The 26276-nt window shown below is 38.8% G+C and overlaps 1 protein-coding gene across 13 annotated transcripts in view; it reads right to left on the bottom strand.

Moving 5' to 3' along the window:
* Nucleotides 1–26276, bottom strand: part of LOC136433113 (phosphatidylinositol-binding clathrin assembly protein LAP-like) — a 44766-nt gene that overhangs the window by 15103 nt on the left and 3387 nt on the right. For 11 of the 13 annotated variants that reach the window (XM_066425030.1, XM_066425022.1, XM_066424940.1 and 8 more), the window contains exons 2-10: nt 23038–23168; nt 14974–15116; nt 9706–9781; nt 9357–9459; nt 4729–4825; nt 4075–4186; nt 3592–3698; nt 1730–1786; nt 406–479 (exon numbers count right to left, since the gene is read on the bottom strand). In XM_066425030.1, the coding sequence (XP_066281127.1) occupies nt 406–479; nt 1730–1786; nt 3592–3698; nt 4075–4186; nt 4729–4825; nt 9357–9459; nt 9706–9781; nt 14974–15116; nt 23038–23168 (900 nt within the window). Of the gene's footprint in view, nt 1–405; nt 480–1729; nt 1787–3591; nt 3699–4074; nt 4187–4728; nt 4826–9356; nt 9460–9705; nt 9782–14973; nt 15117–23037; nt 23169–23413; nt 23488–26276 lie in introns of those variants that run through there. The other 2 variants (XM_066424977.1, XM_066424948.1) reach the window with 2 other exon arrangements.

The following is a 26276-nucleotide window of genomic DNA, read 5'->3' as shown; positions in this document are numbered from 1 at the left end:
ACTGTAAGTTGTAACCAATAGGGAATTGCCAAAATGCTAACTCAGAGCGCTAACGGTTAAGAAGTCAGAAGAAGTTGAACCTGTACATAAACATTTCAGTATACATTAGTCTTTGTAGATGTAGTGAGATACCATGCATATTCTTATATAACTGATTGTACCTAGAACTGCTTTATCATCATGACCTGTACTTAGCCCGTAAGAGCATAAACGTACAGTAAAGGTCTTTCATTCATTCATTACACAGCAAAGTTGAAAACTGGCCTGGGAGCACTTACAAAAATAGCAAGAAACAGTGCAGGCCACAAAATCGAAGCCAAGGCTTTGAGCCACGATGGCATTGCCAAAGGGAGCCTCTATACAACTGCATGCATGTAATTATAAAACATAGGACAAATCACACACCTTTCAGACTTGCCCTTCTTCCCCTCCATGGATTGCAGATGTTGCTCCAAGGCATCCAGCAAGCTAGCAGGTGCCTAGGGATAGGGAAAGACATGCTTACACATATTTAAAAGACAACCTTGGAAGCACCTGCATGTTCAATCTTTCAACAAGTCTATGCAGTAGGTAGTGTGAACAAGAGCTTACTAAAAGAGCCGCAGTCAATTATGAACACATATCATGTATGCTTTGACCTACAGTTGCCTTTTTAATAACCTATCATGTTGAAAGATATATCATGTATGTTCAATTATGTTTGAGTCTTTGGAAGAAGAGCTAATAACGTTATCTATTACATGTATGTTGCAATAAGCAGATTGCTGCACAAGCTCAGTGTTCAGCAGTTCCATCTCATTTGACATAGATTTGTAAACAGCATGTGAGAAATTTAATACACCAGCATGACAAGATTAATTAATCAGCTGAAATAAGGATTGGGTGGGGTAGAAAGTTCATACATACATGTACACGTACGACTGGTGAGTCACCACATAGGCAAAGCTATTCAGTGGTTCTGATTTGCATGCAAATTATCGACAGGGCAAGGCACAGAGCTCAAAATAGCAAGCTTCATAAACTATACATTGAGATTGCGGCATTTTACAAACCAGTTGCAGCCAGTCTAGATCAATCCTTATTTTCCATCATGGATTGAACTAGACCGGCTGCAACTGGTTTGTAAAATGCTGCAACCTATCATTTTCCATCATGGAAAATAATGATTGAACTAGACCGGCTGTAACTGGTTTGTAAAATGCCGCAACCTCAATGTGATGATATCTACTAACTTGCTTGTAGATCAAAGTGCAACTTTGTTAACATAACATGAGCTAATTATGAAAAATATTACATTATGGTATGTAAATTGTCTCAATTCAAAATATCATTCCTTTTATTCCAATCAACATTTTCGAGTCCAATTTATGTCCAAATCATGACAGTTCCATATGCACAGCAAGCACTAAAAGCTTAATAACTTTTTTGAGACAGATTTTTCAAAGCTTACTCTTTTAATAGGCAAGCTACGCGTAGTTAACGTCAAAAATGCTTGACCAAAACTTGTGTATGCAAATTATAGATCAATTGCCTTTTTGTCTGGAGATTCTATTTTGAGCCCTTTAATATACACAACAAACTGATGATTGCATACATGTAATTGTGTAAGCTAGAAGCCTACCTTTCAGAGGTGAGCAGAAGTGGGGAGTTAACAGATCCATGTAGGAAGACCACTACACAGCAGGACAAAGAGAACAGCTTCCCTACCACCACATACATTGATACTTACTTGAGCCTGACTTACTTTGGTTAGATCTGGGATCTCCCCCTTGTCAATTCCAACTTGCTGTAAAGGAAAAAAACAAACAATGTAAGAGTTAATGTCAATTTCTATACAGATATGTAAGTCAGGGGCTAGGGATGCACATGTTACATTTGACATTTCAGAAAATAAAAGCTCTATTCTATCACTAAATGCAAAGACAGGCACTAAAACTGCAAAGGTCTGAAGACTACCAAGCGACAAGGAAGACCAGGGAGACTGGAAATGTTGTGCAATAACAATAAACCATTCATCACAAGGAACGTGACCTCAATACTGCATAATTGCTCTGGTGAGGCCAACGTTGTGTTATGCACACATGCCGTTTGTCAGAGTTGTTATCTATTATGCAAGCAGTAATGTACGTTGAGTCAGCTTTTATCATTTTGTTGCACTTTTGTTTCTAATTTCACCCATGCTTATTAAGTTAATATCGTGAAGACTGTTTTTTGTCCTTTTTTTTTCAAGTCATATAATTCCCTAGCCCCCAAGTTACTGTGGCATTTTAACTTGAGCTTGTCAGTGTCTCAGTTTCAGATACATTCTGTAGAAAAGAAAAACAGCTTAATTCTCTATTCTGAGACAAATCTGCAAGATATTGAAGGATACAGCTGATAGCAAGAAGCAAACCATGCACCATTCCACATCTCTCACACATGTAGAGAACTGTTTTTAAAAGGATTTTATGTGCCTTTAACTGTGTGTGTGACACAGACGAAACCTAATCAAGTATCAAGTAAGTAAGTGACACTCATGCAGAAAAGTTACATTTGCTACCATAACCAACCATGAGCAAGATTTCATGCGGAACAATGGAAAATTTAGAAAATGCAGTCAAAAATCAAATTTTGTCCTCAAAATGGCAGGCTTGTAAATGGAATGGGAGTCTTGTGAGTAAAAAAAAATGAATTTTTTTCGGGGACAGGATGAGCAAACAAAGCACAATGTGACTTGGAGGGCTGAAGGGACTTACATAATGATGGGGCCTCCACATGTGAGTCTACGGCAGCATGATAATTATACAAAATTTGGGAATTCAGATTTAGTTTCATTTTTCTCAGGAGAAAAAAAATGGTTCCTTTAAACTTCACGACAACTCGTTTTGAAACGTTGGACAATTTGGACAGTGAAGATTTAAAAAATGAGGCGTTATTTTGTGACAACAGAATAGCATGATACAAGTGCAGTGCCAAACAAAACTCTAGGGTGTCAATGAAAAAAGAAAATGTTCATTTTCATGCGAAAAGAAAAAAAGACACCTTGGCACACACATACATACATACATGCAGAAGCAAAAGAACATTCCGGTTCTGAAAAAAAAACAACTTTGCCTTTGAAGCTTGTCAACACCCAAACATTATCAAGGTGCACATGATGTTTCACGTTGCATGTACTGAGGAACACAGTACGATTGAGGGATGTCCATAGCTTTACAGGGATTCTAGATTTAAATTGAGCTGATCGATTTTCATTTTCAATGAATTTTCAAAGTTAGATAATTCTTATGATGACTGAATGTACATGTAGATAGAACATCAAATGGAATTATGAAACCTTCATGGCATGAAAACAAAGGAAGGTCTGCATAATAAGCAAAGGACTGTGGTGTTGATATGAATGTTGGGGTTTGACTTTGAGGGACATCCATTGAAAATGTGAAATTTGCGTCAAATCTAAGGTAATCATTAAGGAAAAGGACTTTTGCTTGGTCAGCCTACTTTCAGAGAAGTGTGCAAGTAAAGAATTACTTCTCATGATCAGAATCCCTGGTCAACAGACTATAAGGACATCCCTGGCACGAAGACGAGATTAACTTCCTCATGTCTTACCTCTGCTGTCTTAAGGAAGTCCGACACTTTGTCCATCCTGATGAGGAACTTCTTGTAGGTGTCCAGCCCCTCCTTACACTGCTTCTTGTTCATGTCAAAGTATTTCTCTGGAGAAATGCATGAACTTAGGTCAATGATAATGAAGGATGAGCTTGATTCATTGTGCTTAGATGAAAGAAATTACATGTATGTGTCAAAAGAAGACAGCTACTTAAGGAAGGATGATGTTCATAAGTCTTTGTTTGTGTCACAGCTAGAGAACTTTAAATTACTCTATTTTTCTACAATTTCGAACATTATCTCCCTACCTTAAAATCTTCAAGACTTCATTAGACGTAACCAAATACAAGTAAATCACCAAAATAACAACATCAAGGGTTGTAATAACTTGTATATCTAAGGAAGAAGTCTACTTTTATCTAAGTAATCCTCAAGATTGCATATAGTCCATATGTAAAATAGGTTTAGAGAATGTCCCGTTACCTAACAAGTTGATGATCCCGTCGTTATAGCAGGCAAAGAGCCTGATGCAGTCCTTAAAGAGCAGCATGAAGCAGCTGTTAATGACTCCATTAGTCAGCTCATTGGGAGTAACCTGTGGGAGGCAGGGGGAGAATCCATTAGGAAATCTTCTTCACAGAAAATTGCTTCATGACTACAAAACACGTTCTTCTGAGATTGACTACTGCATCCAGCTTTAATTCATTGCTAAGATGTACTTGGTTGTCAGAATCTGAAATTAGAGGGCTTAGGAGAAGACTAGTAGCACTTGTATTCAAGGATATTCACTCGTTGCAACTGATGAGAGTATCAAAGTATAAACTTTCATCATTTTCATTCTCACTATCTTAGCCTCATGTTGATCTTCCAGTTAAGAAATATTTTCTAAAAATCTGAAAACCAATGAATCATATTTGTGTGGCCTGATATTCATAAAGAATCAGATATGTACCATCTTTCTTACTAATATTCATGTTACATATGTATGAGGCAGTCAAGTAAGGTATTTGTGAAAATGCTATATCAATATGTGGTCTTTCTGGTACTGTTGTGGCTTCAGAAACACCTTCAGCACCAAGGACAGTACCATTTGTTGTGTTATACATGTAACTTCCCAAACTGTCTCTACAGACTTACATCAAACTCCAGCAGGGCATCCAGCTGTTGCTGCACTACCGGGAGCGTCTTCAGCAGTTTCTCTGTCCCCATGTTACGTAGCTCCCCCTCCTCTTTCCTGTAATGGCAAATACATAGTTATAAGTTTGTGCTGCTTGTTTTAAGCCTGACATATAGTATAGGGACAAATTTACCAATCATAACAGGATTGCTTTATATTGCTTTAATCTTTTTAAGAGAATAAATTATTCAGTTATTCATGTACAAAGCCATAAACAGAAATTCCTGAACTTTCAAGTTGTGTCGTTTTGCCTTGATAGAAATTCAGCACCTTGGACATAACCTTTCCCATGCATGGAAAATAACCCTTGTTTATCACAAAAGATGTATATAAATTCTTACCAGTAGAATTATAGATGCTACATTACCATTCATCTCTAAGGTATTCAGGTTAGTATAATGCACAGATGTGAAGATTTTGTGTTCTCTTAATAATTCATTGACAAGGAGCAAATAGTCAGTAAAAACAACTGTTTAGGCCATATAAAATGTAGGATTTTTGGCAAGGACAACAGAATGTTGCATTTGTTTGATGAAAGACTATCTAAATTCCACATAAACCTAAACTGTAGCTTCCCCTGCATTAAACTTTTCAAATGACTCACGTGTTAATCCTTCAGTCTAAAACGACCTTATCTGCATGTTTAATGCTATCATGAACAGTACAACAGTCTAGAATCATGCTGAGCCCTAAATAAAAGCCACATCCCCGTTCTGATAGCTCTCTGGAAGCCATTAATAATGGAGGAGCTAAGATACAACTCTCAACCAATTTGTAGTGCGGAGGTACAGGGAAGGCAATTCGCCCCTGGAGGATTCCGCCCTCTCAAATCTTTGTTTTCCATTTCACGAGGCAGTAGTTCCGATAATTGAATACTTATCGAGTGAAGGACATCATACGACTGCGTACAAGGAGCATTTCTCTGTCCATATTATCTATAGCGTTTCAATTTCTTTGAACTAATATTGCTGCTTTGAACGGAAATTGGTTTTTCATAGAGTCAGGAGGTGTTTGTTTGTATCGCATCCTTTGTAAAACCGCCTCAAGGTTTGGTTTACTCTAGGTACTATCTTCAATTATCAAGATCAAAACATTCAGTGGAAAATAATTTGATTTAGATTAGAATTTCCTGAATACTGTGAATCGTTTGATATTACGGTTGGTAATTTTAGTGGTTGGGGGAAAGGTGAGTAGTTCTCAGCATTTTATTCAAATGGTGAGAACAAACATAACTGTCTCAAATGTTAGTGATCAAATATTTGTGATGAGGAAATTTTAGTGGTTGACTAGGCACCGTTAAATTAGCTAAAATGAAATTACCATTAATAAATCAAGAATTACAGTACTAAGTTTGAAATACCAAGTAGATTTTGATCAGCTAGTGAAGAAAAGCTTTTACATCATACTAAAACCATAAGATTAGGATTTCAAATTTGTTATTTCATTGTAATTACATTAGCAAATTTTACATTCTACCTTGCAAAATATTTGATTTCGAAGAACTGACATGTTAATATCTGTGATATCTGTGATAAGCAGACATTGACTGAAACATCTTTACTGTCAATTACCCTTGCAAATTCTTCACAAGGGTAATGTAATTCAATACATGTAGCAGGTGACAAAACCACCATTTGCATAGGTATAATCCTTTTTATCATCAACACCTAACATGGACTCTAATTGGCTAAATTGAAAAAAAACAAACAGGAAATACATAATATTTGGTATGTCCATGTCAATCATTATGCATAGTACACTGTCACAAAGATAGATACAATGTACGGCTGCCATACAACTGAATCTAGAATCTGCATTAAAAAAAGGTATTGGGTTTTTCCATTTGATCTTCCTTGACCTTTGTCTATTCATTGACCCCAGGGGGACCTGACTATCACAAACTCGGATAGCTCTACAATATAGTTTTCCATTCCTCCCTCCTCAATGAGACATTTTGGTAATACCTGGAACTGACAAATCAGACTAGATTAGCTGTGATTCTTGCCAGACACACTGAGAGACTGAGATAGGAGTGGAAAGTCCCAGATGTGTGCTCCAATAAAGATAAAGTGTCTGATTTAATCAACAGTTACTGCACTGCATACACCATAACAAACAGAGCCCATGCAGTTGCTAAACCATTGTCCCCTATTTTTCTTGTAACCATTTACATGTAGGTAAACATATTTTACAACTACATTGCTAAATTTGGATTTCTTGATGCCAATAAATTTGAAAATGCCTTTATATTTTTTTGGCCAACTTGTTTTGCCAAATTGTATTTTTGATGATGTTGAAGGTTCTTAAAAAGATGTGACCATGACCTTACAACACAAATTCACATCAAATATGTATATGAAAAAAAAGCACTTAGCAGCTGTCACCAATGTCAAATGTGATGACATACAAATTTGTCTTGAAATGCAACTGTGTATAATACATCTTATATAGATGTAGTAATGTCATTATTATTCAGGAGGAGACACATCTGACGGCATCCCCCAGTCTGTGAGACAATGATAAATCTGTCCAGGCACTGTGGCAGTTGATTAGTTTCCCAGAGAAGCTATTGGAAGATGTCCAACTATCGGTCCCCAGGGAACGTCTCCTGCCCTTAAACCCCTCTACCCACCAGCACTACTATCATACAATATGTCGGATTTCCTAGAGAGGATGCAAACACTCACAGCAAGGAATCAATGTGATAAAAAACTGTAGTAATGATAGACCTAATTTTAAAGGAATTTTGAGCAAAATATGTATTTGATCCACTGAATTAACATGAGTATTGCAACGTCATACAAATAGTTTATCATTAAGATCAAAGAAAATAAACTATATTGTTCAAAAGCCCTCAAGCATGTTATAAAACCAACGAACAAGCGATGAATACAAACTACTTTACAACAGACACTTAGTATTCTGCAACATGAAGGAAACATAAATCCTATTTTCTCACTAATAAGCTTGCATTTCCTCTTGAACTGGCTATGACTGTGAAACAAAAAAGCTTATACCTTGGCTTTATCTGAGTCCCTAAACGTAACAAGTTCAACATTTCGGAGTCTGAAAAATGATTACATCCTGGTCTGATGAAGAAATGTCATGACCACCAACAGCAGGTGGAAATCTTAGCTGGTACCTGCACAATCTGGAATGGATTCTCCTTGGGGGATTCTATAACATTCAGGTGTGCTGCGTGCAAAAGGTATGTCTGGAACAGTTTAAACTCTTGACCAACACATTCTTTTATTACAGAAGGTCTGTTTCTCAATTTACTCCAAAAATGCCAAAGTTTGAACTATCATTTAACGAACTTGCTCTCATCGGCAGAGGGGTATCATAGAGCGTCCTTGGTTAACCTTATGATTTTCACTGAAATGGTTGTAGTATTTTCTAACAGTTATAGGACATATGCTAATGTGAGAATAAATTATGTACTTCGTGTTGTACAGGCAAAGATAGTTCTAGCAGGGCCACTGATAGATACCATGATGGATGAAATATGGAAAAGCTTTCATAACATTTCTGCTGACAGCCATTTTCCAATAGAGCTTGCCAATCTATATCTCTTGTTCACTCTTTTATGTCCTACGTGTACATATACATCCTATGTATCACCATTATCTCCCTGTTACTTGGACCATGTTACAACATAAGGCATTGTCAACATATACAGTAAAACCTTCCATGGCCCCATCTCTTCCAGCTATGTAAATGACAATTCCCAGTCTTCCTTGGTCAGCGGAATGAAGCCAGCTTCATTCATTACTCTTCAGAAGACCACCCTGCAACAATGCTACATAAATCATCATTCTACCTTCTACTAGCTGTAGTACCAGTCTTATTGTCTGCACAATGTCTCAAAGGTATTGGATGTTTCTGGGACAGAACATCTTGCTTCAAGGCTATTGAAATCACATCCTGGTTATAGATTACTGTTACATTTAGGGCTGACATTGAATTGATGGAATAGAAAATCCGTCCAGAATAAAGATATATATTTGAGGTGGTTTAGGCTGACTTTCTTGTACTGAACAGTTTCATCACATATGAATGTACCATCCCTAACATTACAGTTACATGTATTAGCTTGCCCAAAGTCAGTCATACAGGTATGTGACCAACACACAGGTCAGTTAAGGTGTTTATTTTGATAAAGCTGACATGTGGAGGTCTAACTTGACTGTTACATATACCTTATGCTGCAACTTGACTATTGCCTTATTCTATGTCCAAGATTCTGTGTTTAGTAAAAACAGAAATCATAATTGATCGTGACCAAGCACTCTAAATCATTTAACATTTTTGATGCACAGCAGGCTCACACCCACTCCTTGACTAATCCTGAAGATTGGCCCATCCTAAGACCTCATTTCACGTTGTCCTTGAGGTGTCCCAGTTCTGAATAGTTTATCACTTTAAGAACGTCACATTGGGCAGCTCCTCCTGATCAAAACTGCCAGGAGCCTTATGCTCAGTGAACCACTCCACGATTGCATTTGGTCACTAATCAGACCGTGCAGACATTACCGTCACATTTAATGATAGGAATATCATCAAGCAAGGTTGTTACTGTTAGACTCACCCTCTCTTGACTCTTGTGAAGTCGAAAGCCACGTTGCGGTAAGAGAAAGCCTTCTCGTTCATGTACTTGCCATATCTCCGGATGAAGGTAGACATGTCATAACCTGGAAACACAAACGAAAACTGTCCATCATAACTGATTCATTGTGGAAAAAACAAAATATCGCTCAACAATCATTCTGATTTGTTGATCATAGATGTAGTTAAAATTAAGCTTGTATGAGCGATGTTCTTCATGTACTAGAAACCATTGTGTATTTCTTAGAACTACGTGTACACTAGTGTATACTCTGACAGGTGACACTGCCCAGCTTGCGTACAGGAGGTATTTTGCACATTGTAAATCTTACCCTGAACTCCGCTCTTGTCCAGGAAATTGTCCAGGTTGAATACTGTTGTTCTGGAGGCCAGGTACTGTGTGAACCTCTGCAATACAAGGAAGTTTAGTTAGTTACGATTCTCATGTTCTTCCTGCTTTTTTCTTTACAGTCAAACATTGTCCGACTGTCTTCAACAATGTGGGCTGATATTAAAATTCAAAGCAGTTAATGACATTGACAGATATGATAAGCAAGGCTGCATCTAGCTTGCCAGGGGTAAATTGCGATAAAAACCCTAACCCTACCATCATGATCATGTCTTTGGGAATTCATTCTAGAAAAGAGAGTGAATTCCAAGAGTAGGAAAACAGCTTATCAAGTTGCAATGCAATTTTTTCTATCTAGTACACGTATGATCAATAAATGAGGTACCTTAAGTAGGAAAGTCTGTAATGTCAGCTCTGACATTTCATTTTACTTCTAATCTCTTCTCTCCATGAACCCAGATCAAATCAGTTTGATTGGAGTAGGTTTATCTGAGTCAGCTTTATTTACTCGTAACCCAAATTCTCGACTTTTCCTCCACATTTATAGACAGGTCGTAAGGGTTTTATCGTGGAAGTGATACGCTGGTGATGGAAACTCGTTATGTCCATCAACGCGTGACCGACTGCGGCATCCCAAACTTCCCATTCTCCCATTAATGGGCGCTGCTTGCCAAATCTGCCGAGAATGCGAGGTATGTGTGACGCAAACACTTCCATTGTGAGTGCTCAGCACGTGTCTTACTGGAAATAGCGCAGTCTGTGGGTGAGTCCGCACCACGCGCCTCGGGACATGCCTACCTAATTACTTAGGCTCAGGCTTTTCAATCACAATGTAATAAGAGAATATCACCATAGCTGTTCCTATACTACTTGAGAAAAGATGTTATATCAATTTTTCAGATATAGAAATGGCAAACACTGAAACAGAAAGGTTTTCTAAGATGGCAGAGAATGACCTACATGTACCAAACTGAGCACACAAGGAAGAGCCTAAGGCTATAGCTACCATGTAAATCTATTGGTAATAGCAGTGTCACAGGTATACCAACAATTGTCAAATTCTCAGAAAGGTCTGCGTACGTCGTGACAATTTCCCAGAAAGTTTTTTAGTGACAACCAGAAGAGTTAGATTGTACGCAAACTATGAATCTTAATGGTGATATAGAATCATTGGCCCTTTCAAGTTTCAGCACATATGGATGGAGCCAACAATATTATGAAAAAAAATGTAATTCTAATTGAATAGATATCATCAAGTTGTATAAAGCGAATGTCTGGGTAACTTGTATTTGTGTGACATTCCCTGTACGCTTGATTAATGTTTGAATCAGCTGGCTGCATGCTGACCCCACCCCTGGAGGTTATCTCACACACATCTGGGTCTTTAGCTATGCTACTGTGCAACATCCTCCCCAAGCACATGTGGGGTCTGTGGTTTGAGGAGGACCCCATGCTCATTGGCTTTCCAACATCATGTCAGGAAAGGAACGGGACTGATTCATCAGTTCTATGTCCTCACTCTTAACGAAGATGACTTTTAGAGCTGCTATTATTAAGTTATATCTGCCAAACTATTGATTTATGGTTAACCAATTTTTTTTTAACCATTGTTTAAAACAGGGCTTGGAATTCATTTTTGGGAATAGGTGCACTGGTGCACGTGTGACGTAACCTAAAAATGTAGGTACACAAAGAATTTTGCGTGTACAACATTAAGTAGAATGTCAGCAAAAAATCTTACTGTGTCCCTTAAGATCTAGAACTTCAGCCTGTAATTCCATAGCTAATATTTAGGTAATATTTTAAACAAGTAATACATCAAACAAAGTACAACAAAGGTTGTAGTCCTTTTTCTGACACCCAAATTTCAGGAATATTCTGTATAGATCTACTAGTGCATCTACCTATAGCCTACAAAAAATAAACAAGTGCATCGGTGCAGAGCTCCAATTTTGCATATGCACCACCCCAGTATGTATTTGAGCTGCTTTTGAAACTGCCCCCAAATTTCGACACATCTGAGATGGTCCCTCCATCGGAGGACAGCCATGTTGTGCAGTACTGCGGGGAATCCTTCTGTATTTGACCTTGCAGTTTAAAGGCAATGCTAATATTTGGCACCCAAATATTGTTTCAAGCAGTTCAATGCTATTTACTGCAACATCAAGCCCGTTGTTACCACCTGAGGAATGTTAATTCTACGGATTTGGAAGTCTTTAATAAACATTGGAGTGAATATTGAATCAACTCTAAAAGCTGTCAAACACAAGACAGAGGCTATCATTTGACCCATGTCCTCTGTGTCTGTAAGGTTATTTTGAAACGTACGTATAGAAGTGCGTGAAGTAGTGAAAATACATACATATAGATGGTACTATTTTCAATTACAGTATAACAATTCTGCTCAATCACAGTCCAGGGACTCATGTAGACATGAACGCAGGTAACTAGCATGTTGGTGAAATTACTTGAGTCTCAGTTAAGAATACTGTAAATGCAAGGTCATGTCTTTATACTGTACAAGTAGATCAATATAGCAAGCACAGGTCACATTGTCGATAACAATTTAACGGAGATGGAAATACTACGTCAACTTGTGTTGAATAATCAATATGCAGTGACCTTGGGCATCACAAAAAGCTGTCAGTGTAATTGTTTCAACCTTCAGGGATTATATAGACATGAGTTGCATATACTAGTTTTAGAAATGAAAATGCAAAATTTCTACATCAGATTCTGATGCCAATGGGTCTTTTCTTTCTGACGATTTTGTTGATCTAATTAGGTGATAATTTTACTTGGACAAATGTAGAAATCATGTCATCAGCTCTACGTGGCCTTGGGTTCCATCACCCAACATGAAATATTTAGAACATCCTTGTGTCAAATATGAGGCCTTGTACAAAATTGACTTTGGAACTCGATTGCACAGTAGCAATTGTTTGGTCACTTGTCACTTGTGAAAACTGAAAGTCTTGAAACATTCGCAGTGGCTTTATTTTTGCGTTTTTTCATGGTGACCTCTTGACTGTGAATTCATGACATCTTGAATATGTCTCCTTTGTGTGGCTACTGTACTACAGAATTGTTTAAACTGCAAAATGTACAGTGAAAACCTCCTTTCCCTCCTACCGCTAAATAATATATACATGAAGCAAATAAAGGAACAATATTGTCAGGCAATCAAATAAAAATTGCAATTGACCAGACAATTCCAATTTTTTTCCTAAAAAACTGCTTGGTCAGAAACTTCTAATTTTGAATTCAGTAAGCTGTTCCACTTCCACGAAAATTGGTCCACTTCCAGAATATCTTTCCAATGCCCTTGTGTGTATCTTGCCTATTAGCAAAGGTCATTCAGGAGCAACCCTCCCACATACACCCACTGGCCATTTAATGTCTATAAACTCCTCTGACTCTGAACTTGAACTCCTCTTCAAGGACCTAGCTAATGCCTTTGCATGTTCCTCTTTTATGACCAATCAGGTATTTTTTATTTGAATGAGGATTACGTCTTGAATAATTCCTAGGGATGATTCTTTTGGTACTTAACTTCATAGCTCCAACCTATATTTCAGATGTTTGTATATTTCCTCTCCTACATGTATGTTTCAGCTATAACTGGGGACAGTACTTTGGGGACAATACATTCCTTGTGTCTCATGCACCACAATATTCCTCTCACACCTCCCCAAGTTTCTACTGGTCAGTCCCTGCAGCTGACCCACTGGAATGTTCCAGCAGACAGGCAGACAATGCAGCAGGAATGTGCAGAGGTCAGACCATGCCAGCTCTAACAGGAAGCTGCTGTCAGAACTGTCACATACTGACAGCTTTTCTCTACAAAAATCCTCACATCTACAGTACCTGCATCCAGGATATATATAAAATTAATTACTATCATGATATTCATTATATTCATATACTGTTCATCATAACTGTACTTCAAATATACTTCTGGTAGCACATATAGAGTCTTTAAATTATTTGAAATATATTTTCAGTTTTGATATTCATATAGAAACATCCAGCAATATGGATAAATATCTTTGTATACTTTCACATGATTGATTAATGAAAAGACTGTTGGACATTATTTCAAATACTGGTAGAGCATAAAATACTGGAAATATGTTTTGAGGAGGTATCAAATATCTTAGCCTTATGCTTATATTGCATTGTCTTGTGTTACCTTTGTTTCTTTTTGAAATTCGATAGCAGCTCTTTGCATGAGAGTACAATAAATTGTTTTATTGATTTAGAAAATCGATAGGGCATATACATGTATGCAATAGTTTCTGATATGTACAATATGCACAATGGATGTGCCGAGGTATGCAAAAATCATTGGTAAGACACTCATGCAAGTCACGACGCTATTCTCCATGGATGTGCTTTTATCCACCCACATCTTTTTACATCAACCTCCAACCTAGTTCAAAAGAACAGCATCCTGCTGAAAAAAGTACTTAAACTTCAGATATGAGAGGCTGTTTCAACAGGACGTTTGACCCGCCTATAAAGGTTAACCATGGAGTATAGTGGGGAGTGGCTGATAAGAAATCTGACAAGGCTGCCATTTCAACATGAAGTAATTTGGATTGACTGAACACTAGTGCAGGCCAGGCACAAGTGCCCTTGTAATTGTTGGTCTGCGTGGGTTCTTGTTATGGTCACATGATAAGCATGTGATTCAGTTATGACCATAAGGCAAGATCACAAGATCTAGAGACTATATATCACCAAACCTGCAGTTCATCAACAAAATAATGTATGGATCCTCACGTTTTGTCTTGATACAAAACTTTTCAAGAAATCACAATTCAACTAAAATCCCAGACAATTCTATCAGCTTTTCCAGCATCTATGCCTTTTTGTGCCAAGAAGCATTAGTATTCTTCTTTCTGTTGAGGCCACAGCCTTCATTGCGGGGAAGATTCTGTACTACCTAGAATACCGTAAATGCAGAAATGTTTGCGGTGGTGTTAAGTTTGCGGTTTTCGCAGTAAGCTCTTCGACGCAAATTTAAAACCACCGTGAACATTTTTGCACTTCTAACCCCTTGTCTACTATTATCTCAGACGCAAACTTAAAACCACCGCGAACACTCCATTTTGTCCCTACCGTTAAATGAAAACCACATAATTTAAATGCATGTACAGTATTGTGGAGCATTGAACATCACTGCACTATGCACATTTAAAAGGTAGCTGAACTACTTTGCAAACAGTCCAACAGGATGAAAACGTACCTCATTTCCATAGCACATCATATGATGGACGGTGACGAGTGACTTGAACACCACCACCCAGCTGCTGTTGGTGCTCCTGTCGATGATGGTGTCGGCCAACTGAGGAATGTTCACGTTCGGCTCATTGGTGCACTGAAGAAGATCTGCCAAATAAATGCGATAAACATTAAACTTCAGCTTTTGCTGCACCTTAAATCTTATGTGTTACACAGTAGTTGTGGTCCTCTGTACAATTCAAATCATGATTCAGAAACGCAGAGTTCTCGCCAGGCCTTTTCAGCATAGGGGCCCCCTATGCTGTGATTTGGACCCCCTATGCTGTGATCTGGACCCCTATGCTGTGTTTCAACCAGCATAGGGGTGTTTCTTTCTGGGACAAACCTTGTGACCCTTCATAAATCTTATAAAAAGTTCATATTTGGCTTTAGAATGAGGCTGTGATAGAGGAAAAACTCTACTTCACAAAATTTATCCCTCAAAATGCATGAAATAAGGTCTCATTGGGTTATGAATTTTCAAATTTTCCGGGGGAACATGCCGGACTCCCTACTCTGGTCATGTCTTCAGCACTCCATGCGTGACTTGCACCGCGTAAAGTTGGCCTTCTGTACCTGACCCCTACGCTGTGAAAAAATTCTGGTGAGAACACTGGAAACGTCATATTCTTTTTTGTCCAATTCATGACAGATTTTTCATGTCTGTATGCTGTATGCTGTCATGGATTATTATGATAATTCTTGCTACACACCACAATCAAACAGTTTGGTAACTACGATGTTTCCTATATCGTATATTTCTAAACCCATCAAAATTAAATCTATGCAGGTTTTACACAGTGAACTCACAATCTACATGAAGTTGAACTCAAATCATTTTGTGCAAACAACCCTATTTCAATACAGATACCATTCAAGTACAGTACAGTTATGGCACCTGTATTTTTTCACATACCGTATTGCTATTATTGGAATAGTCTATTCTTTGTATTGTTTGCTTTTTGATTGATTTTGATCTTAAATAATGATTGATTGTTATGGATCTTTTCAACATTGTTTACTTACAATCGAGGGGTTGAACTTAGCCTATACAGTTAACACCTCATCCGAAGAATAAGATGAACTGTAAGTTTTAGTTGTGCTGATCTAGCAGACAGAAAACAAGCATGTACAAACACGAAGTACAAACTACGATGATTGCATCATGGCTGGGGAATACTGGCACACAGCCAGACCTTTCTTTAGTTTGTGGCTGTTTAATCAAGGGTCTATCCTGGGCTTTAACAAAGTCAAGTCTACTAATACATGAGCTTACAGAGCGTTAAGACCCTTCATTCAGGAAACATGACTCATGGCTTCACATATAGACTTCTTTTGTCATTTTGTTTTCCAAGCACATTTTTCCTGCTTTAATTTTTGCTTGTTGTACATTAGGTTGAAATTATTATATCCAGTAGTTAGTTGCATAAGTCCTGAAATTCCAGCCAGCCAGCAACAACAGTAAAAATCAATATTTTCCTTGGGCTGTATTCTTCAACATAATAGAATAAAAGGTCTTTGATAACTTACAGTATATATATATATCATATATATATATGAAGGTTTGGAATGTAACAGCCAGTGCCCCCAGGTTGTTACAAACCACCTTTAACAGAGCATGGACTATTCAAGCAAGGTTAGGAAACCACAAGATAATTGGATCCAGCCCGAGTCTGTAAAACATTACCTACACAGTATAACCTGAATTTGACCTTACCAGTCTCTGATAATAATTTTGTTGTATATCCAGATAGTGGCTATTACAAGCTACAACACTATAGAAAGATGCATGTATAAATCTTGTATGTGCATACAGTAGCGTTTAACATATAATATACATTTTTTGTCTATGTGTGACAGATGGCATCGTGTGATGCGCCTGCAGTCACGTACATGTACATGTACTGTAGAGAGATCTGGCTTCACATGGCGTGGGGGGGAGGGGGTAACCACAGGAAAATTCATGGAGTGACAATGAGTGAATGACTGTCAACCTGATTTAAGTACAAACAAATGACCTTGACTGTGGATGTATAGCTATCGAATGCACATTGCATCGTTTGGAAACCTTTGCAATATCATCATACTAGAACATAAAGATATTGGTGCAAATCTATCAATTGTTATCTATCAATTTATAATTACAACAATTGATGGTGTCAGCATCCAGTTTCGGCCAAATATGAGGGTGGCAAAAAAATGAATCTAAGGCCCAAACCTGTGACAAATATGAAAATATTATTGGTCGGATCAATTGTTATATATCTACTTCACATCAACATATTACAAAGCCCTCTAAATTTACATGTACTAAGTTCTAGCCCAAACACCAGGTTAAGTCATTACTCCTAAGGCAAGGCCAATTGCTGGTTACTTTTTAAGCGCTTTCCAAGAATTTTGTACATTGTGAGAAGAAACCCAGCTGTTGAGAAATGTACCAATACTGCCTGGGGGACAGGAAAATATGGTTTGATTACATAGTTCCTTGGCAAAGCAAATAATCTGTGACAAATCTGACCTGTTATAAAAACAGGTCAATGACCCATTATAACCTGTTGGGATTAGATCTAGATTATCATTATCTTGATCTATGCATTCCTGATTGGGGCAATTAACATTCAAGGAACCTATAACAATTATTTGCTTATGAATGAGGGGCACTACCTAGGACATTCTATTTTCTATGACTTGAAAATGATAACACTAAATGGCCTGATTTACACACAAGTTTCTGAGTCGTGGGCTGTGTATGACTATGAGGCGCTTTGGGCTGCTCAAGTGGGGGTTTCCTAATACTATAGAAAATATTGCCTAGGGTTCTCCTTCCACAGTCCTGAGTCGACTCCAAGGCTCAAAAACATGTGTTTAAACCTGGCCAAATTCTCTACTCCAATTTTGACAAACGCACCTGGCCCTGGCAACTGTTATATGTACACTGTGATTTATGGTCTCTGGGCTTGAGACACCACAGATGTCAGCCAAATATTGATTATTTCTGTACAATAACGCAGCCTGCAAATCAATACTGCTACATATGTAGATAATGCACATGCCAGCATCCATCAGACATAATAATGATTTGTGTATCACACTGTATGGCATGTATTGTTCTTTAGGCCAAATATCTTAATTGGTACATGGGGCCCCTTCTACCATGAATCACTGTGTCACATTCAAAGTCCAAGTTTCTTGAAACAATGGCTTCAAAGCTGTATAGCTTCAAATTCATTCCCATTCCAAAAACTTCATGAAAATTAATGTCCTGCCTCTCTGTGATTCCTGGTATTTTGACTAAATAATAATGGCAATTAAGTAATATCTTTCATTTTCGGCTTAGGTCCAACTTTGGGGTGACAATTTATTCCAGCTTTCTTACAACCATATTTGATATTAATATTGTGTATTTCAACACCTCTTCCCTTGAAAATCACATTATCTAAAGAATGCGTTCTGTGTTATCTTAGCCATAAGAAAGCATTAAGTCCTTGAAAGAAAGGTATATCTGTGTCCACATCTCAATCTGGAAGCTGTTAGCAGGTTACAGGGATCACAGACTCAGGTTTATCATATCACAACATGTCATGAGCTGAACACTTCATTCAGTATGGGGGATGGCTCTCTTTACAGGTTCAAGACTGTCTATCTTTACAGGTTCAGGACAAGCTTACTGATATAAGACATGGGGACAATACACAAATTGTTCATCAAAATAGACCGGCTACGAATGATATAAATATCTACTTGGAAGTTGGAGACATTTAATATTTACATAATACATGATGTAAATGGTGAGGCAGTCATTACATCAAGTATTGCAATTAAATTAACACCTTCTCTTTGACCTAAGTATTACACAATCAGAGTCTTCTGAGATACAAATGTACATGTAAATGTATCATGCAACCACCTTTTGCAGAACCATTATCACTATGTCAACTACAAGTGCAAAGGAAAACTAATTAATCTGCGAACAGAGTTTAAAAAGTGGAGGTTTCAAGTACGGTGGCAAGCTTACGTTTTTCTCATGACTAAAATGTATATTTTCTGCCAGTTGAGAATTTGCCTGATGGTCTCAAGGTTAGAGTTTGACAGTGGAATAAAGGGTCTCTGTTCAAGTGTTGATCTTGGGGTTTTACCCTCCCAGCCAGATTTCCCCCCACCAGGCCAGGAAAACTGTTTTCCAGATGCAGGCAGAATTCCAGATGGTCAAATTCTTCACCACATCAGAGTCAAAAGAACAGAGTATGTAGAACATGTACATTTGTCCTAACAAAAAAACAATTAAATCTATTTCACACTTACTACCAACAAACATCAATCCTTGTGTTTTTCCCAACCAGAGTTGCCATCTAGAATAATAATATACCACTGTAACTTCCAGTGACCTGACACCAATCATAACAAATTAGACCAGGTAAGCCATACTTGTCAGCAACTCTCATAGCTTCTCATCTTTCCGTTACCATGGTAACTGCCTTTGTTCTACAGGTCCTTTACCTGGTAGGTCCCAGGGGGATTAACCAAAGTCCTAGAGGACACAAAATTGCCCCAAGATGATCAGTGGGAGCAGCTGTATCAATTTTGCCCAAGGCATTTCTACCATTGGTCTAATGTTGTTATCTTTTTTGGATGGGATCATGGGGCAGGCCTTGGAACAAGGTGATAAGTTATAGGATTTTACGAAAACTAAAATACACTGACAAAGTCTTATTGCTAATAGACTTCTTTGGTCTAACTCTAACATTTATTACTAATATTTGTCTATCTTAAAGCCTTAAAGCAAATCTACGTTTTATCTAACAAGACTAAACACACTTCTTTTCTGATAGACAGTACAGTCTAGTGTACCATGTGTGCAGCTGAAATCCTACTCCTAATTGTAAGACAGTCGTATGCAGTACTGGCACACATGGTTTTCACATGGCAGCATATTTCCTGACCACAGAAATCCAAACATACCATCAGCACTTCCACATGGACTGACAGGAACAGTCTGGCAGGATCCTAGCCTGCTAAGTGAGTGGATATTAATTATCACACTCACAGGCTAGTTGTGCTGACTCACATAACTGTATTGTTGCATAGCATAGATATGGACTATCTCAATAATAACTTTGTATCTAAATGGTACTTCAATTACTGAATATCAGAGGGCAGCATGAATATGTCAACATTGCAACAATTCGATTAACCCATTCTAGCGTGCCCTTGAAAGTGAAGATTTTGTCGGCATTTAAGTCAAATGTGTCTGTCACAGCTTCATCGATTCTTTAAGTAAAATAGGAGGACTTCCACAAAACAAATCCTTTGCATCCAAATCACCCCTACTGTCCCTCTTGTCCATTCATATGCAGTGGCCCAGGGATAATTTGCCCATTTCCACTGACCAAATTGGCTGCAATTAATTCAAACAGCCCTTCAGGTGTGCTAACCACGCCCACAAAGATAATGAAAGGTGCCACTTGACTTGAACGGCAACATTTATCAGTGCTTCTTCTTAGTAATCTAACCTACTTAAGACATGTACATAGAAGGAACATGGCAATCTTGCTCATGTTATCTTTGGAAATGTCAAGGACGGATAAAAAATTCAAACGTAGAACTGAAATTTGTGAATTCAAAAGAAGCTCTAAAATGTGATTCAGGGGAATCCTTCTGAAAGCTGATATCTTTGGAATGCCTATAGCATAGATGAAATGGACCTGAAGGCTTAACTCAAATTCATGCTTGAACATATCAATAATTTCAACAACGACATCGGATATGGCAGGTTTGCATGGATCACTGGTTGACAGTTTTGTACTTATTGATATGACTGTAGCAGTTATTGGCTCAGACTCTCTCCAGAGAGTTTGTCCCATTCCATGACTCAGGAATTTTGTTCCTATACCTGCATATTTCATCAATCCATTGTTACTCCTCCCATAATGGTACACATTAAAAGGGTGGACTACCATGTGATGATGTCTCTTTCCTGTCTACATATTGCAGATAGCAATTTCCAGATCTTTCCCATATCCTATGCAGTGACTGAGTCACATGTGCACCATAATACTGTCATTGCTAATAGCATATGATAAAATAGGTAAACACTAAAGCAATAAAGAAGAAAAATTTACCAAAATGAATATCTAGTATGTCCATTACTAGAATCAATATATACTTCAACAGAGATCTTTGCATTTAGACTATTGGCAGAAATCACTTAATCTTTGAGCTTCACCTATTGACTCATACATAATTACCTTGCTGTAATACCACAAAAGTACAATACAATCTAATGGAGCTATCTCTTTTTTGTTCTGTCTATATTTGGTAAAGGATACTGTTCAGATGTGATCATCTCAAGAGACAAGAGTGTTGCGAATAAAGTTTACGTCACAAATTGTGAGGTCATAAAATGTAGCAGAGGTTACACATTAACTTTAGTGTATGGGGTGTACTATTATTGTTGTAGTTAATATTTACCAATATGCATGGGTGTGCCACTGTTCTAAACAGTGGATAAAGGTGAAAGTGTACTGTATGGCCAAATGTGCAAAGGTATATTAGTCTGCTGGTTCAAAGTACAGGGAAAAATGGAGAAAAATAATGGTATACAAAAACAACAATGATTAAAAAGGAATTGTTTTTGATCCCCTTGATTTATACGCATAACAAATATAAAAAAGTATTTGGAGGTCTTTTAACACCTTTCCATTTCCTTCAGGAAGCCAATTTATTGAACAACAATGAAATGAAAATTTCAAAAACATGGAAAGTGCAAATGAATTTGAGAAATGTTACATTTATGAATCTAATGTCAAAAACAAAAAGAATTCAATGAAATGACTTGCAGATTATAAGAACCAAAGAAGAGTACGTTATGCAACTTATGGTCACGATAACCTTTTATACTCGGTACACGGGCCAGAAAATGGCAGATATGAAATATTAATGTTCCCAATAACACATGCGTCTGTACCAGACAAGCTGAAATAAAAATTCATTTTAGGGAAATATTTCTTCTACTGATTGCATTGGGATAGAATTGGCTATATTTCCTTGTCTTATCAGTGATGCTAATTGTCCTGGTTTGTACTCCGATAGTCTCTGGGGAATACCTGTTTTTATCAAGAACAATTTATCAATTGTTTCTTCCAGATTGTGATGGAATTTGGGTCATACACAATGGAAGAAAGATGGTTTCATATGAAGGAGTGGTATAATATTTGACAGGGTTAAGGATTTATGACCTCAAATAACCTAGATTCCCACCACACAATTCCAGGAAGTGAGGTGATCATGGGTGGGACACAATGGGAAATGGTTCCCATGGAATACCATGGAAAATCTGGGATTGCTAGATCTTTAATGTGCACAGGTGTCTTTGTCAAATTGTTTTGGTCCTTGGAAAGAACAAATATAAAACAGCAGGTGTTTGAAACCACATGGGTAAAAAAAAATCAAGTTTTATCAAAAGCAAAATAATTTGACCCATGGGAATTGCTGCATTTCCAGACAGAATAAATACCTTACCTAGATATTTCCAAACTGCTGTTTAAATTGTCCTTGTAGTAGCTCATCCAAATCAAACAAAAAGAAGCCATACATAGGCGACAATGTCCAAATGTTTGAGGGCTAAACACACCCCTCCCCCCAATGGGCCCCCTGCTACTAAACCCAATACAACCCGACCTCTAATCGGCTCAATGGAGGTCACTCACGATCTCTGGGGCGTTTCTCATATTCCCAACACGAAGAAAGACACTTTCTTGTACTGTGTGTAAAATATGAAATGTTTAGGTTAGGAGATAGCTCCGATTTTGGGGTGGGGATGGTCTCGATTTGGGGCGAAAATTGCGCCAGGCGCACCTTTGACCTGGCGGACGGGGTAGCCTTGGGCGCCCACCGCGCCGTGTCTCCAAGGTTCCTCGCCTGTCACGTCTTACACGTGGCGAAAACACCCTACACCAATCTTAACAACGCATCACCTACCAGACAGGCTGTATCTAGTTTTAAATGAAGATCACGTAAATGTCGTACTTACAGTCTAAATGCTTCTTCTTGGGGCCCATGACTTCATGTGTGGTGGCTTTACCGACCGATTTGGACAGCGCCGAGCCGGTGATGCTGTGCTGTACCGCGGACAGGCGGTCTGTCACGCTTTGCCCCGACATCCTGGGACACAGAAAAGACACAAACCGCTGAGTTTAGTCCCTAAGATCGGCTGAATATCGTTGAATTCCCCGTGACAGGATGTACCGGGCCTGACGCCACAGCAATGGCTGCTTGGGCAAGATGGCGGCCTGTCCACCTCCCCCAGGTCACGTGACGTGATGCCGCTCCCACCTGCCACACACGCCGCCAAATTCAATCTTACTCATGCGGCACCAAGAACGCTTTTAACGGCTTTATTCTCCTACCTGGGACCCCATCTGTGAAGATTCAACACGGCGACGTCATCGACTCCTGACGACGTCATGGAATGATATGAGCCGCCCACTTCTAACATGTTACTTGGTGTAGCACATATAACGTTAGCATAGTTCACCATTAACGTTAATTAGTTCGTGACAAATCTTCGCATTCCCTTGAATTATAATTTCATGTCCTAAAGTTCAACTCAATTTTCTCTTTTCCCCCCTTATTGGCCGCATGTGTTATACACTGCTAAGCTTTTAATCTCCCACTATCACATGGTGGGTGCGACTCTTACGTCATGGGATGGGATGATGTTAGGATGACGCAGGTCCGTACCAACTCTCAATGTGTCAATGGACTCCCTCTTCCTTTTGTTAATTGACAATCAGACTTGAAGATGAACAGAAAAAGATGCATGCTGCCCTCGGATTATACCAATGTCGATGGGTGTATCTTAGAAGAAGAAGAAACACAGACACACACAAACACGTTGCACACACACACACACGTATACTCGTGACACACACACACACAGACACACACAGACACACGCACGCACACACACACATAGATCTGGAAGATTGACGACAAATTATATATGACATAACAAGGAATGCAACAATAGATTCAACTTTCTGTTTTGCTGAATTTTCTTGTTTGAAATGCTTGACTAATAGATTGGCCATTTTGTATATACTACATGTATTAGTAGAATCTATATTTACAAGTTATTTCCAGTTTGTCTGGTGATGGCGATTTTAATTTTTTCCAAAGTTTCTGAAACGCGTGGATATATATATCGGCTGAGCCTGAGCGGTTTGACACACGCGATGCCACCTGTCGGATTGCTACAGAACGACATGACACCTTGCTTTTTTTTCGTCGAATTTGATCTGAGTAAAACCGGACAAGATTTTCGTGTCTCGTTCAATGTCTGGCAACTTTCGCTCTGTATGCAAGACTCAGCTCTCTTCCAGAAAAATTACGAAATATGATGGAATAAGCGACAGAATTTTACTCGTATCGCTCCGCTACTGTATTACCCATCACTTCATTCCCAGCCCAACTTTGGTTCTTTTGGCCATAGATTTGTTTCGAATACATAGGTGAAAAGAAATGTCTTAAGACATCCATAAAGGTCCCTGTCAATGAAAGCCCTAAATCCCTTTTGCATGGTAACAACAGAGCTCAGCTAGCCGAGTCGTGGTGTTCCGGAGCAGCTGATCACACGGCCTCGGGCCCAGAACCATATGTCACCGGCCGGCCGGTCTTGAAAGTGACCCCCTGTTTGCTGATGTCACCAACGTGTTCCCGCGAAGAACGCTGTTTGCTGAACTTTTCTGGCGTTCAAATCTGGAGGCGATACTGTACTGGCATGGATAAATCTGACGTGGGCTAAATTTCAAACGACTTGTATGTTGTGAAATGAAACATTATATAAAAAGCATGCATTTACTATACATAATCATCTTTGAAGGCTCCTATCCAATGATAATAATCGCTTTGTTGTATCGACCAATTAACAAACACATAAATTTGAACGAATTTGAATTTCAGTGAATGCATTCGAAAACTCAAGTCCACTCGTGTTGTTTTGCTCATGACCGTACAGAAAGCTGGTTCAACACGGCGACTCGGCGCCTTTAGTGCTGGATGGAGTACCTGTTGACTGCGGGATGGTCGATTTAACTCATTCTCAAGTACGACCTCGTCAAGGCCGCGGAAGGTTACGGGACAACGACAGAGGACATAAATAGATATGTTGCAGAAACATGGAGGACAGAAGATGGAAGGAAATTCGAGTGGTTGAGACGAAGTCGATACGAGGGCAAAAAGTACACGCAGACGGTGTTTTGAAACGGAAAGGAAACCTTTTATGTCATCACAAGTAGCCAGTGTTGTCGGCGTTTACATGCCCTTTTTGATATGTTTTCGCAACAAATCGTTTGAGGAGTTGTTGTGCTTTTGGTTGGAAACAGTCGGTAGTTAAGAGACATGACGCAATAGGCTAATCACGTAGGATACGGCCGAAAGGTCCGCTTTGGTCATGTCCCAGTAGAAAGGATAAATGTCTGTTTTCTCTATGTTTTCTTTTCCCGTCAAACAAGAATCGGTGTTCTCCTGTAACTGTAAGGCTGTCCTTTCACTACAAATTGGTGCATGAGGGTAGAAGAAATGAAGTAAATGCAACTTGAAGATTTCTCCTCTAGAGCTCCCTCGTTTGTTTCCGGATCACTGCTAGCACTCTCTCGCGTAAATCTTCCGCACCATGTGACTTAAACGTGGCCTGAAAGTCTTCAAAGTCGCATTCCTTTCAGGAAACACGTCGGTTTACTCGTGTGCACATGGAACCCGAGGCGCTCACTCCAGACTTCCCTCGGAATTCGGCCTCAAATAGCCCCGAACAAACAACCAAATTCTTCTCGGAGAACCTGGGAAATTCCCGTCTCCTTTCTAAAAATCGCCGGTGAACGTTTGGCGTGACAAATAGTGTTTTCTTTCACTCACCACGCGGATAAATTCGTGTCGATAATCGATTCTGTGTTTTTAATGTGTTGAAAGCCACACCGTGTCCGACCTCTTAAGGGTCGATAGGTAGACTGGCTCACGTCGGAACCTTTTCTTTCGGACGCCCTCCCCCTTTCCGGCTCAATGTGTGTATTGTCTTCAATGAAATGATGATGAAATCAGGTCCATGTACCTGTCCCAATTTACGTGTAAATACGTCTTATTGATCGGCGCCATTGTCAACCGCGAACCGTAACGGCTCTTCTAGGGGTAGACGTTGTCTTATGTCAGATTATGCCTTTAACCTAATTCTTCTGCTTCAAGTCGTCGGAACTGAACGGGATTCTAAAATCTCAT

The sequence above is a fragment of the Branchiostoma lanceolatum genome, chromosome 1 (genome assembly GCF_035083965.1).
Source record: "Branchiostoma lanceolatum isolate klBraLanc5 chromosome 1, klBraLanc5.hap2, whole genome shotgun sequence".
NCBI classification, from domain to species: Eukaryota; Metazoa; Chordata; class Leptocardii; order Amphioxiformes; family Branchiostomatidae; genus Branchiostoma; species Branchiostoma lanceolatum.
This window is presented reverse-complemented; position numbering and strand designations above follow the sequence as displayed.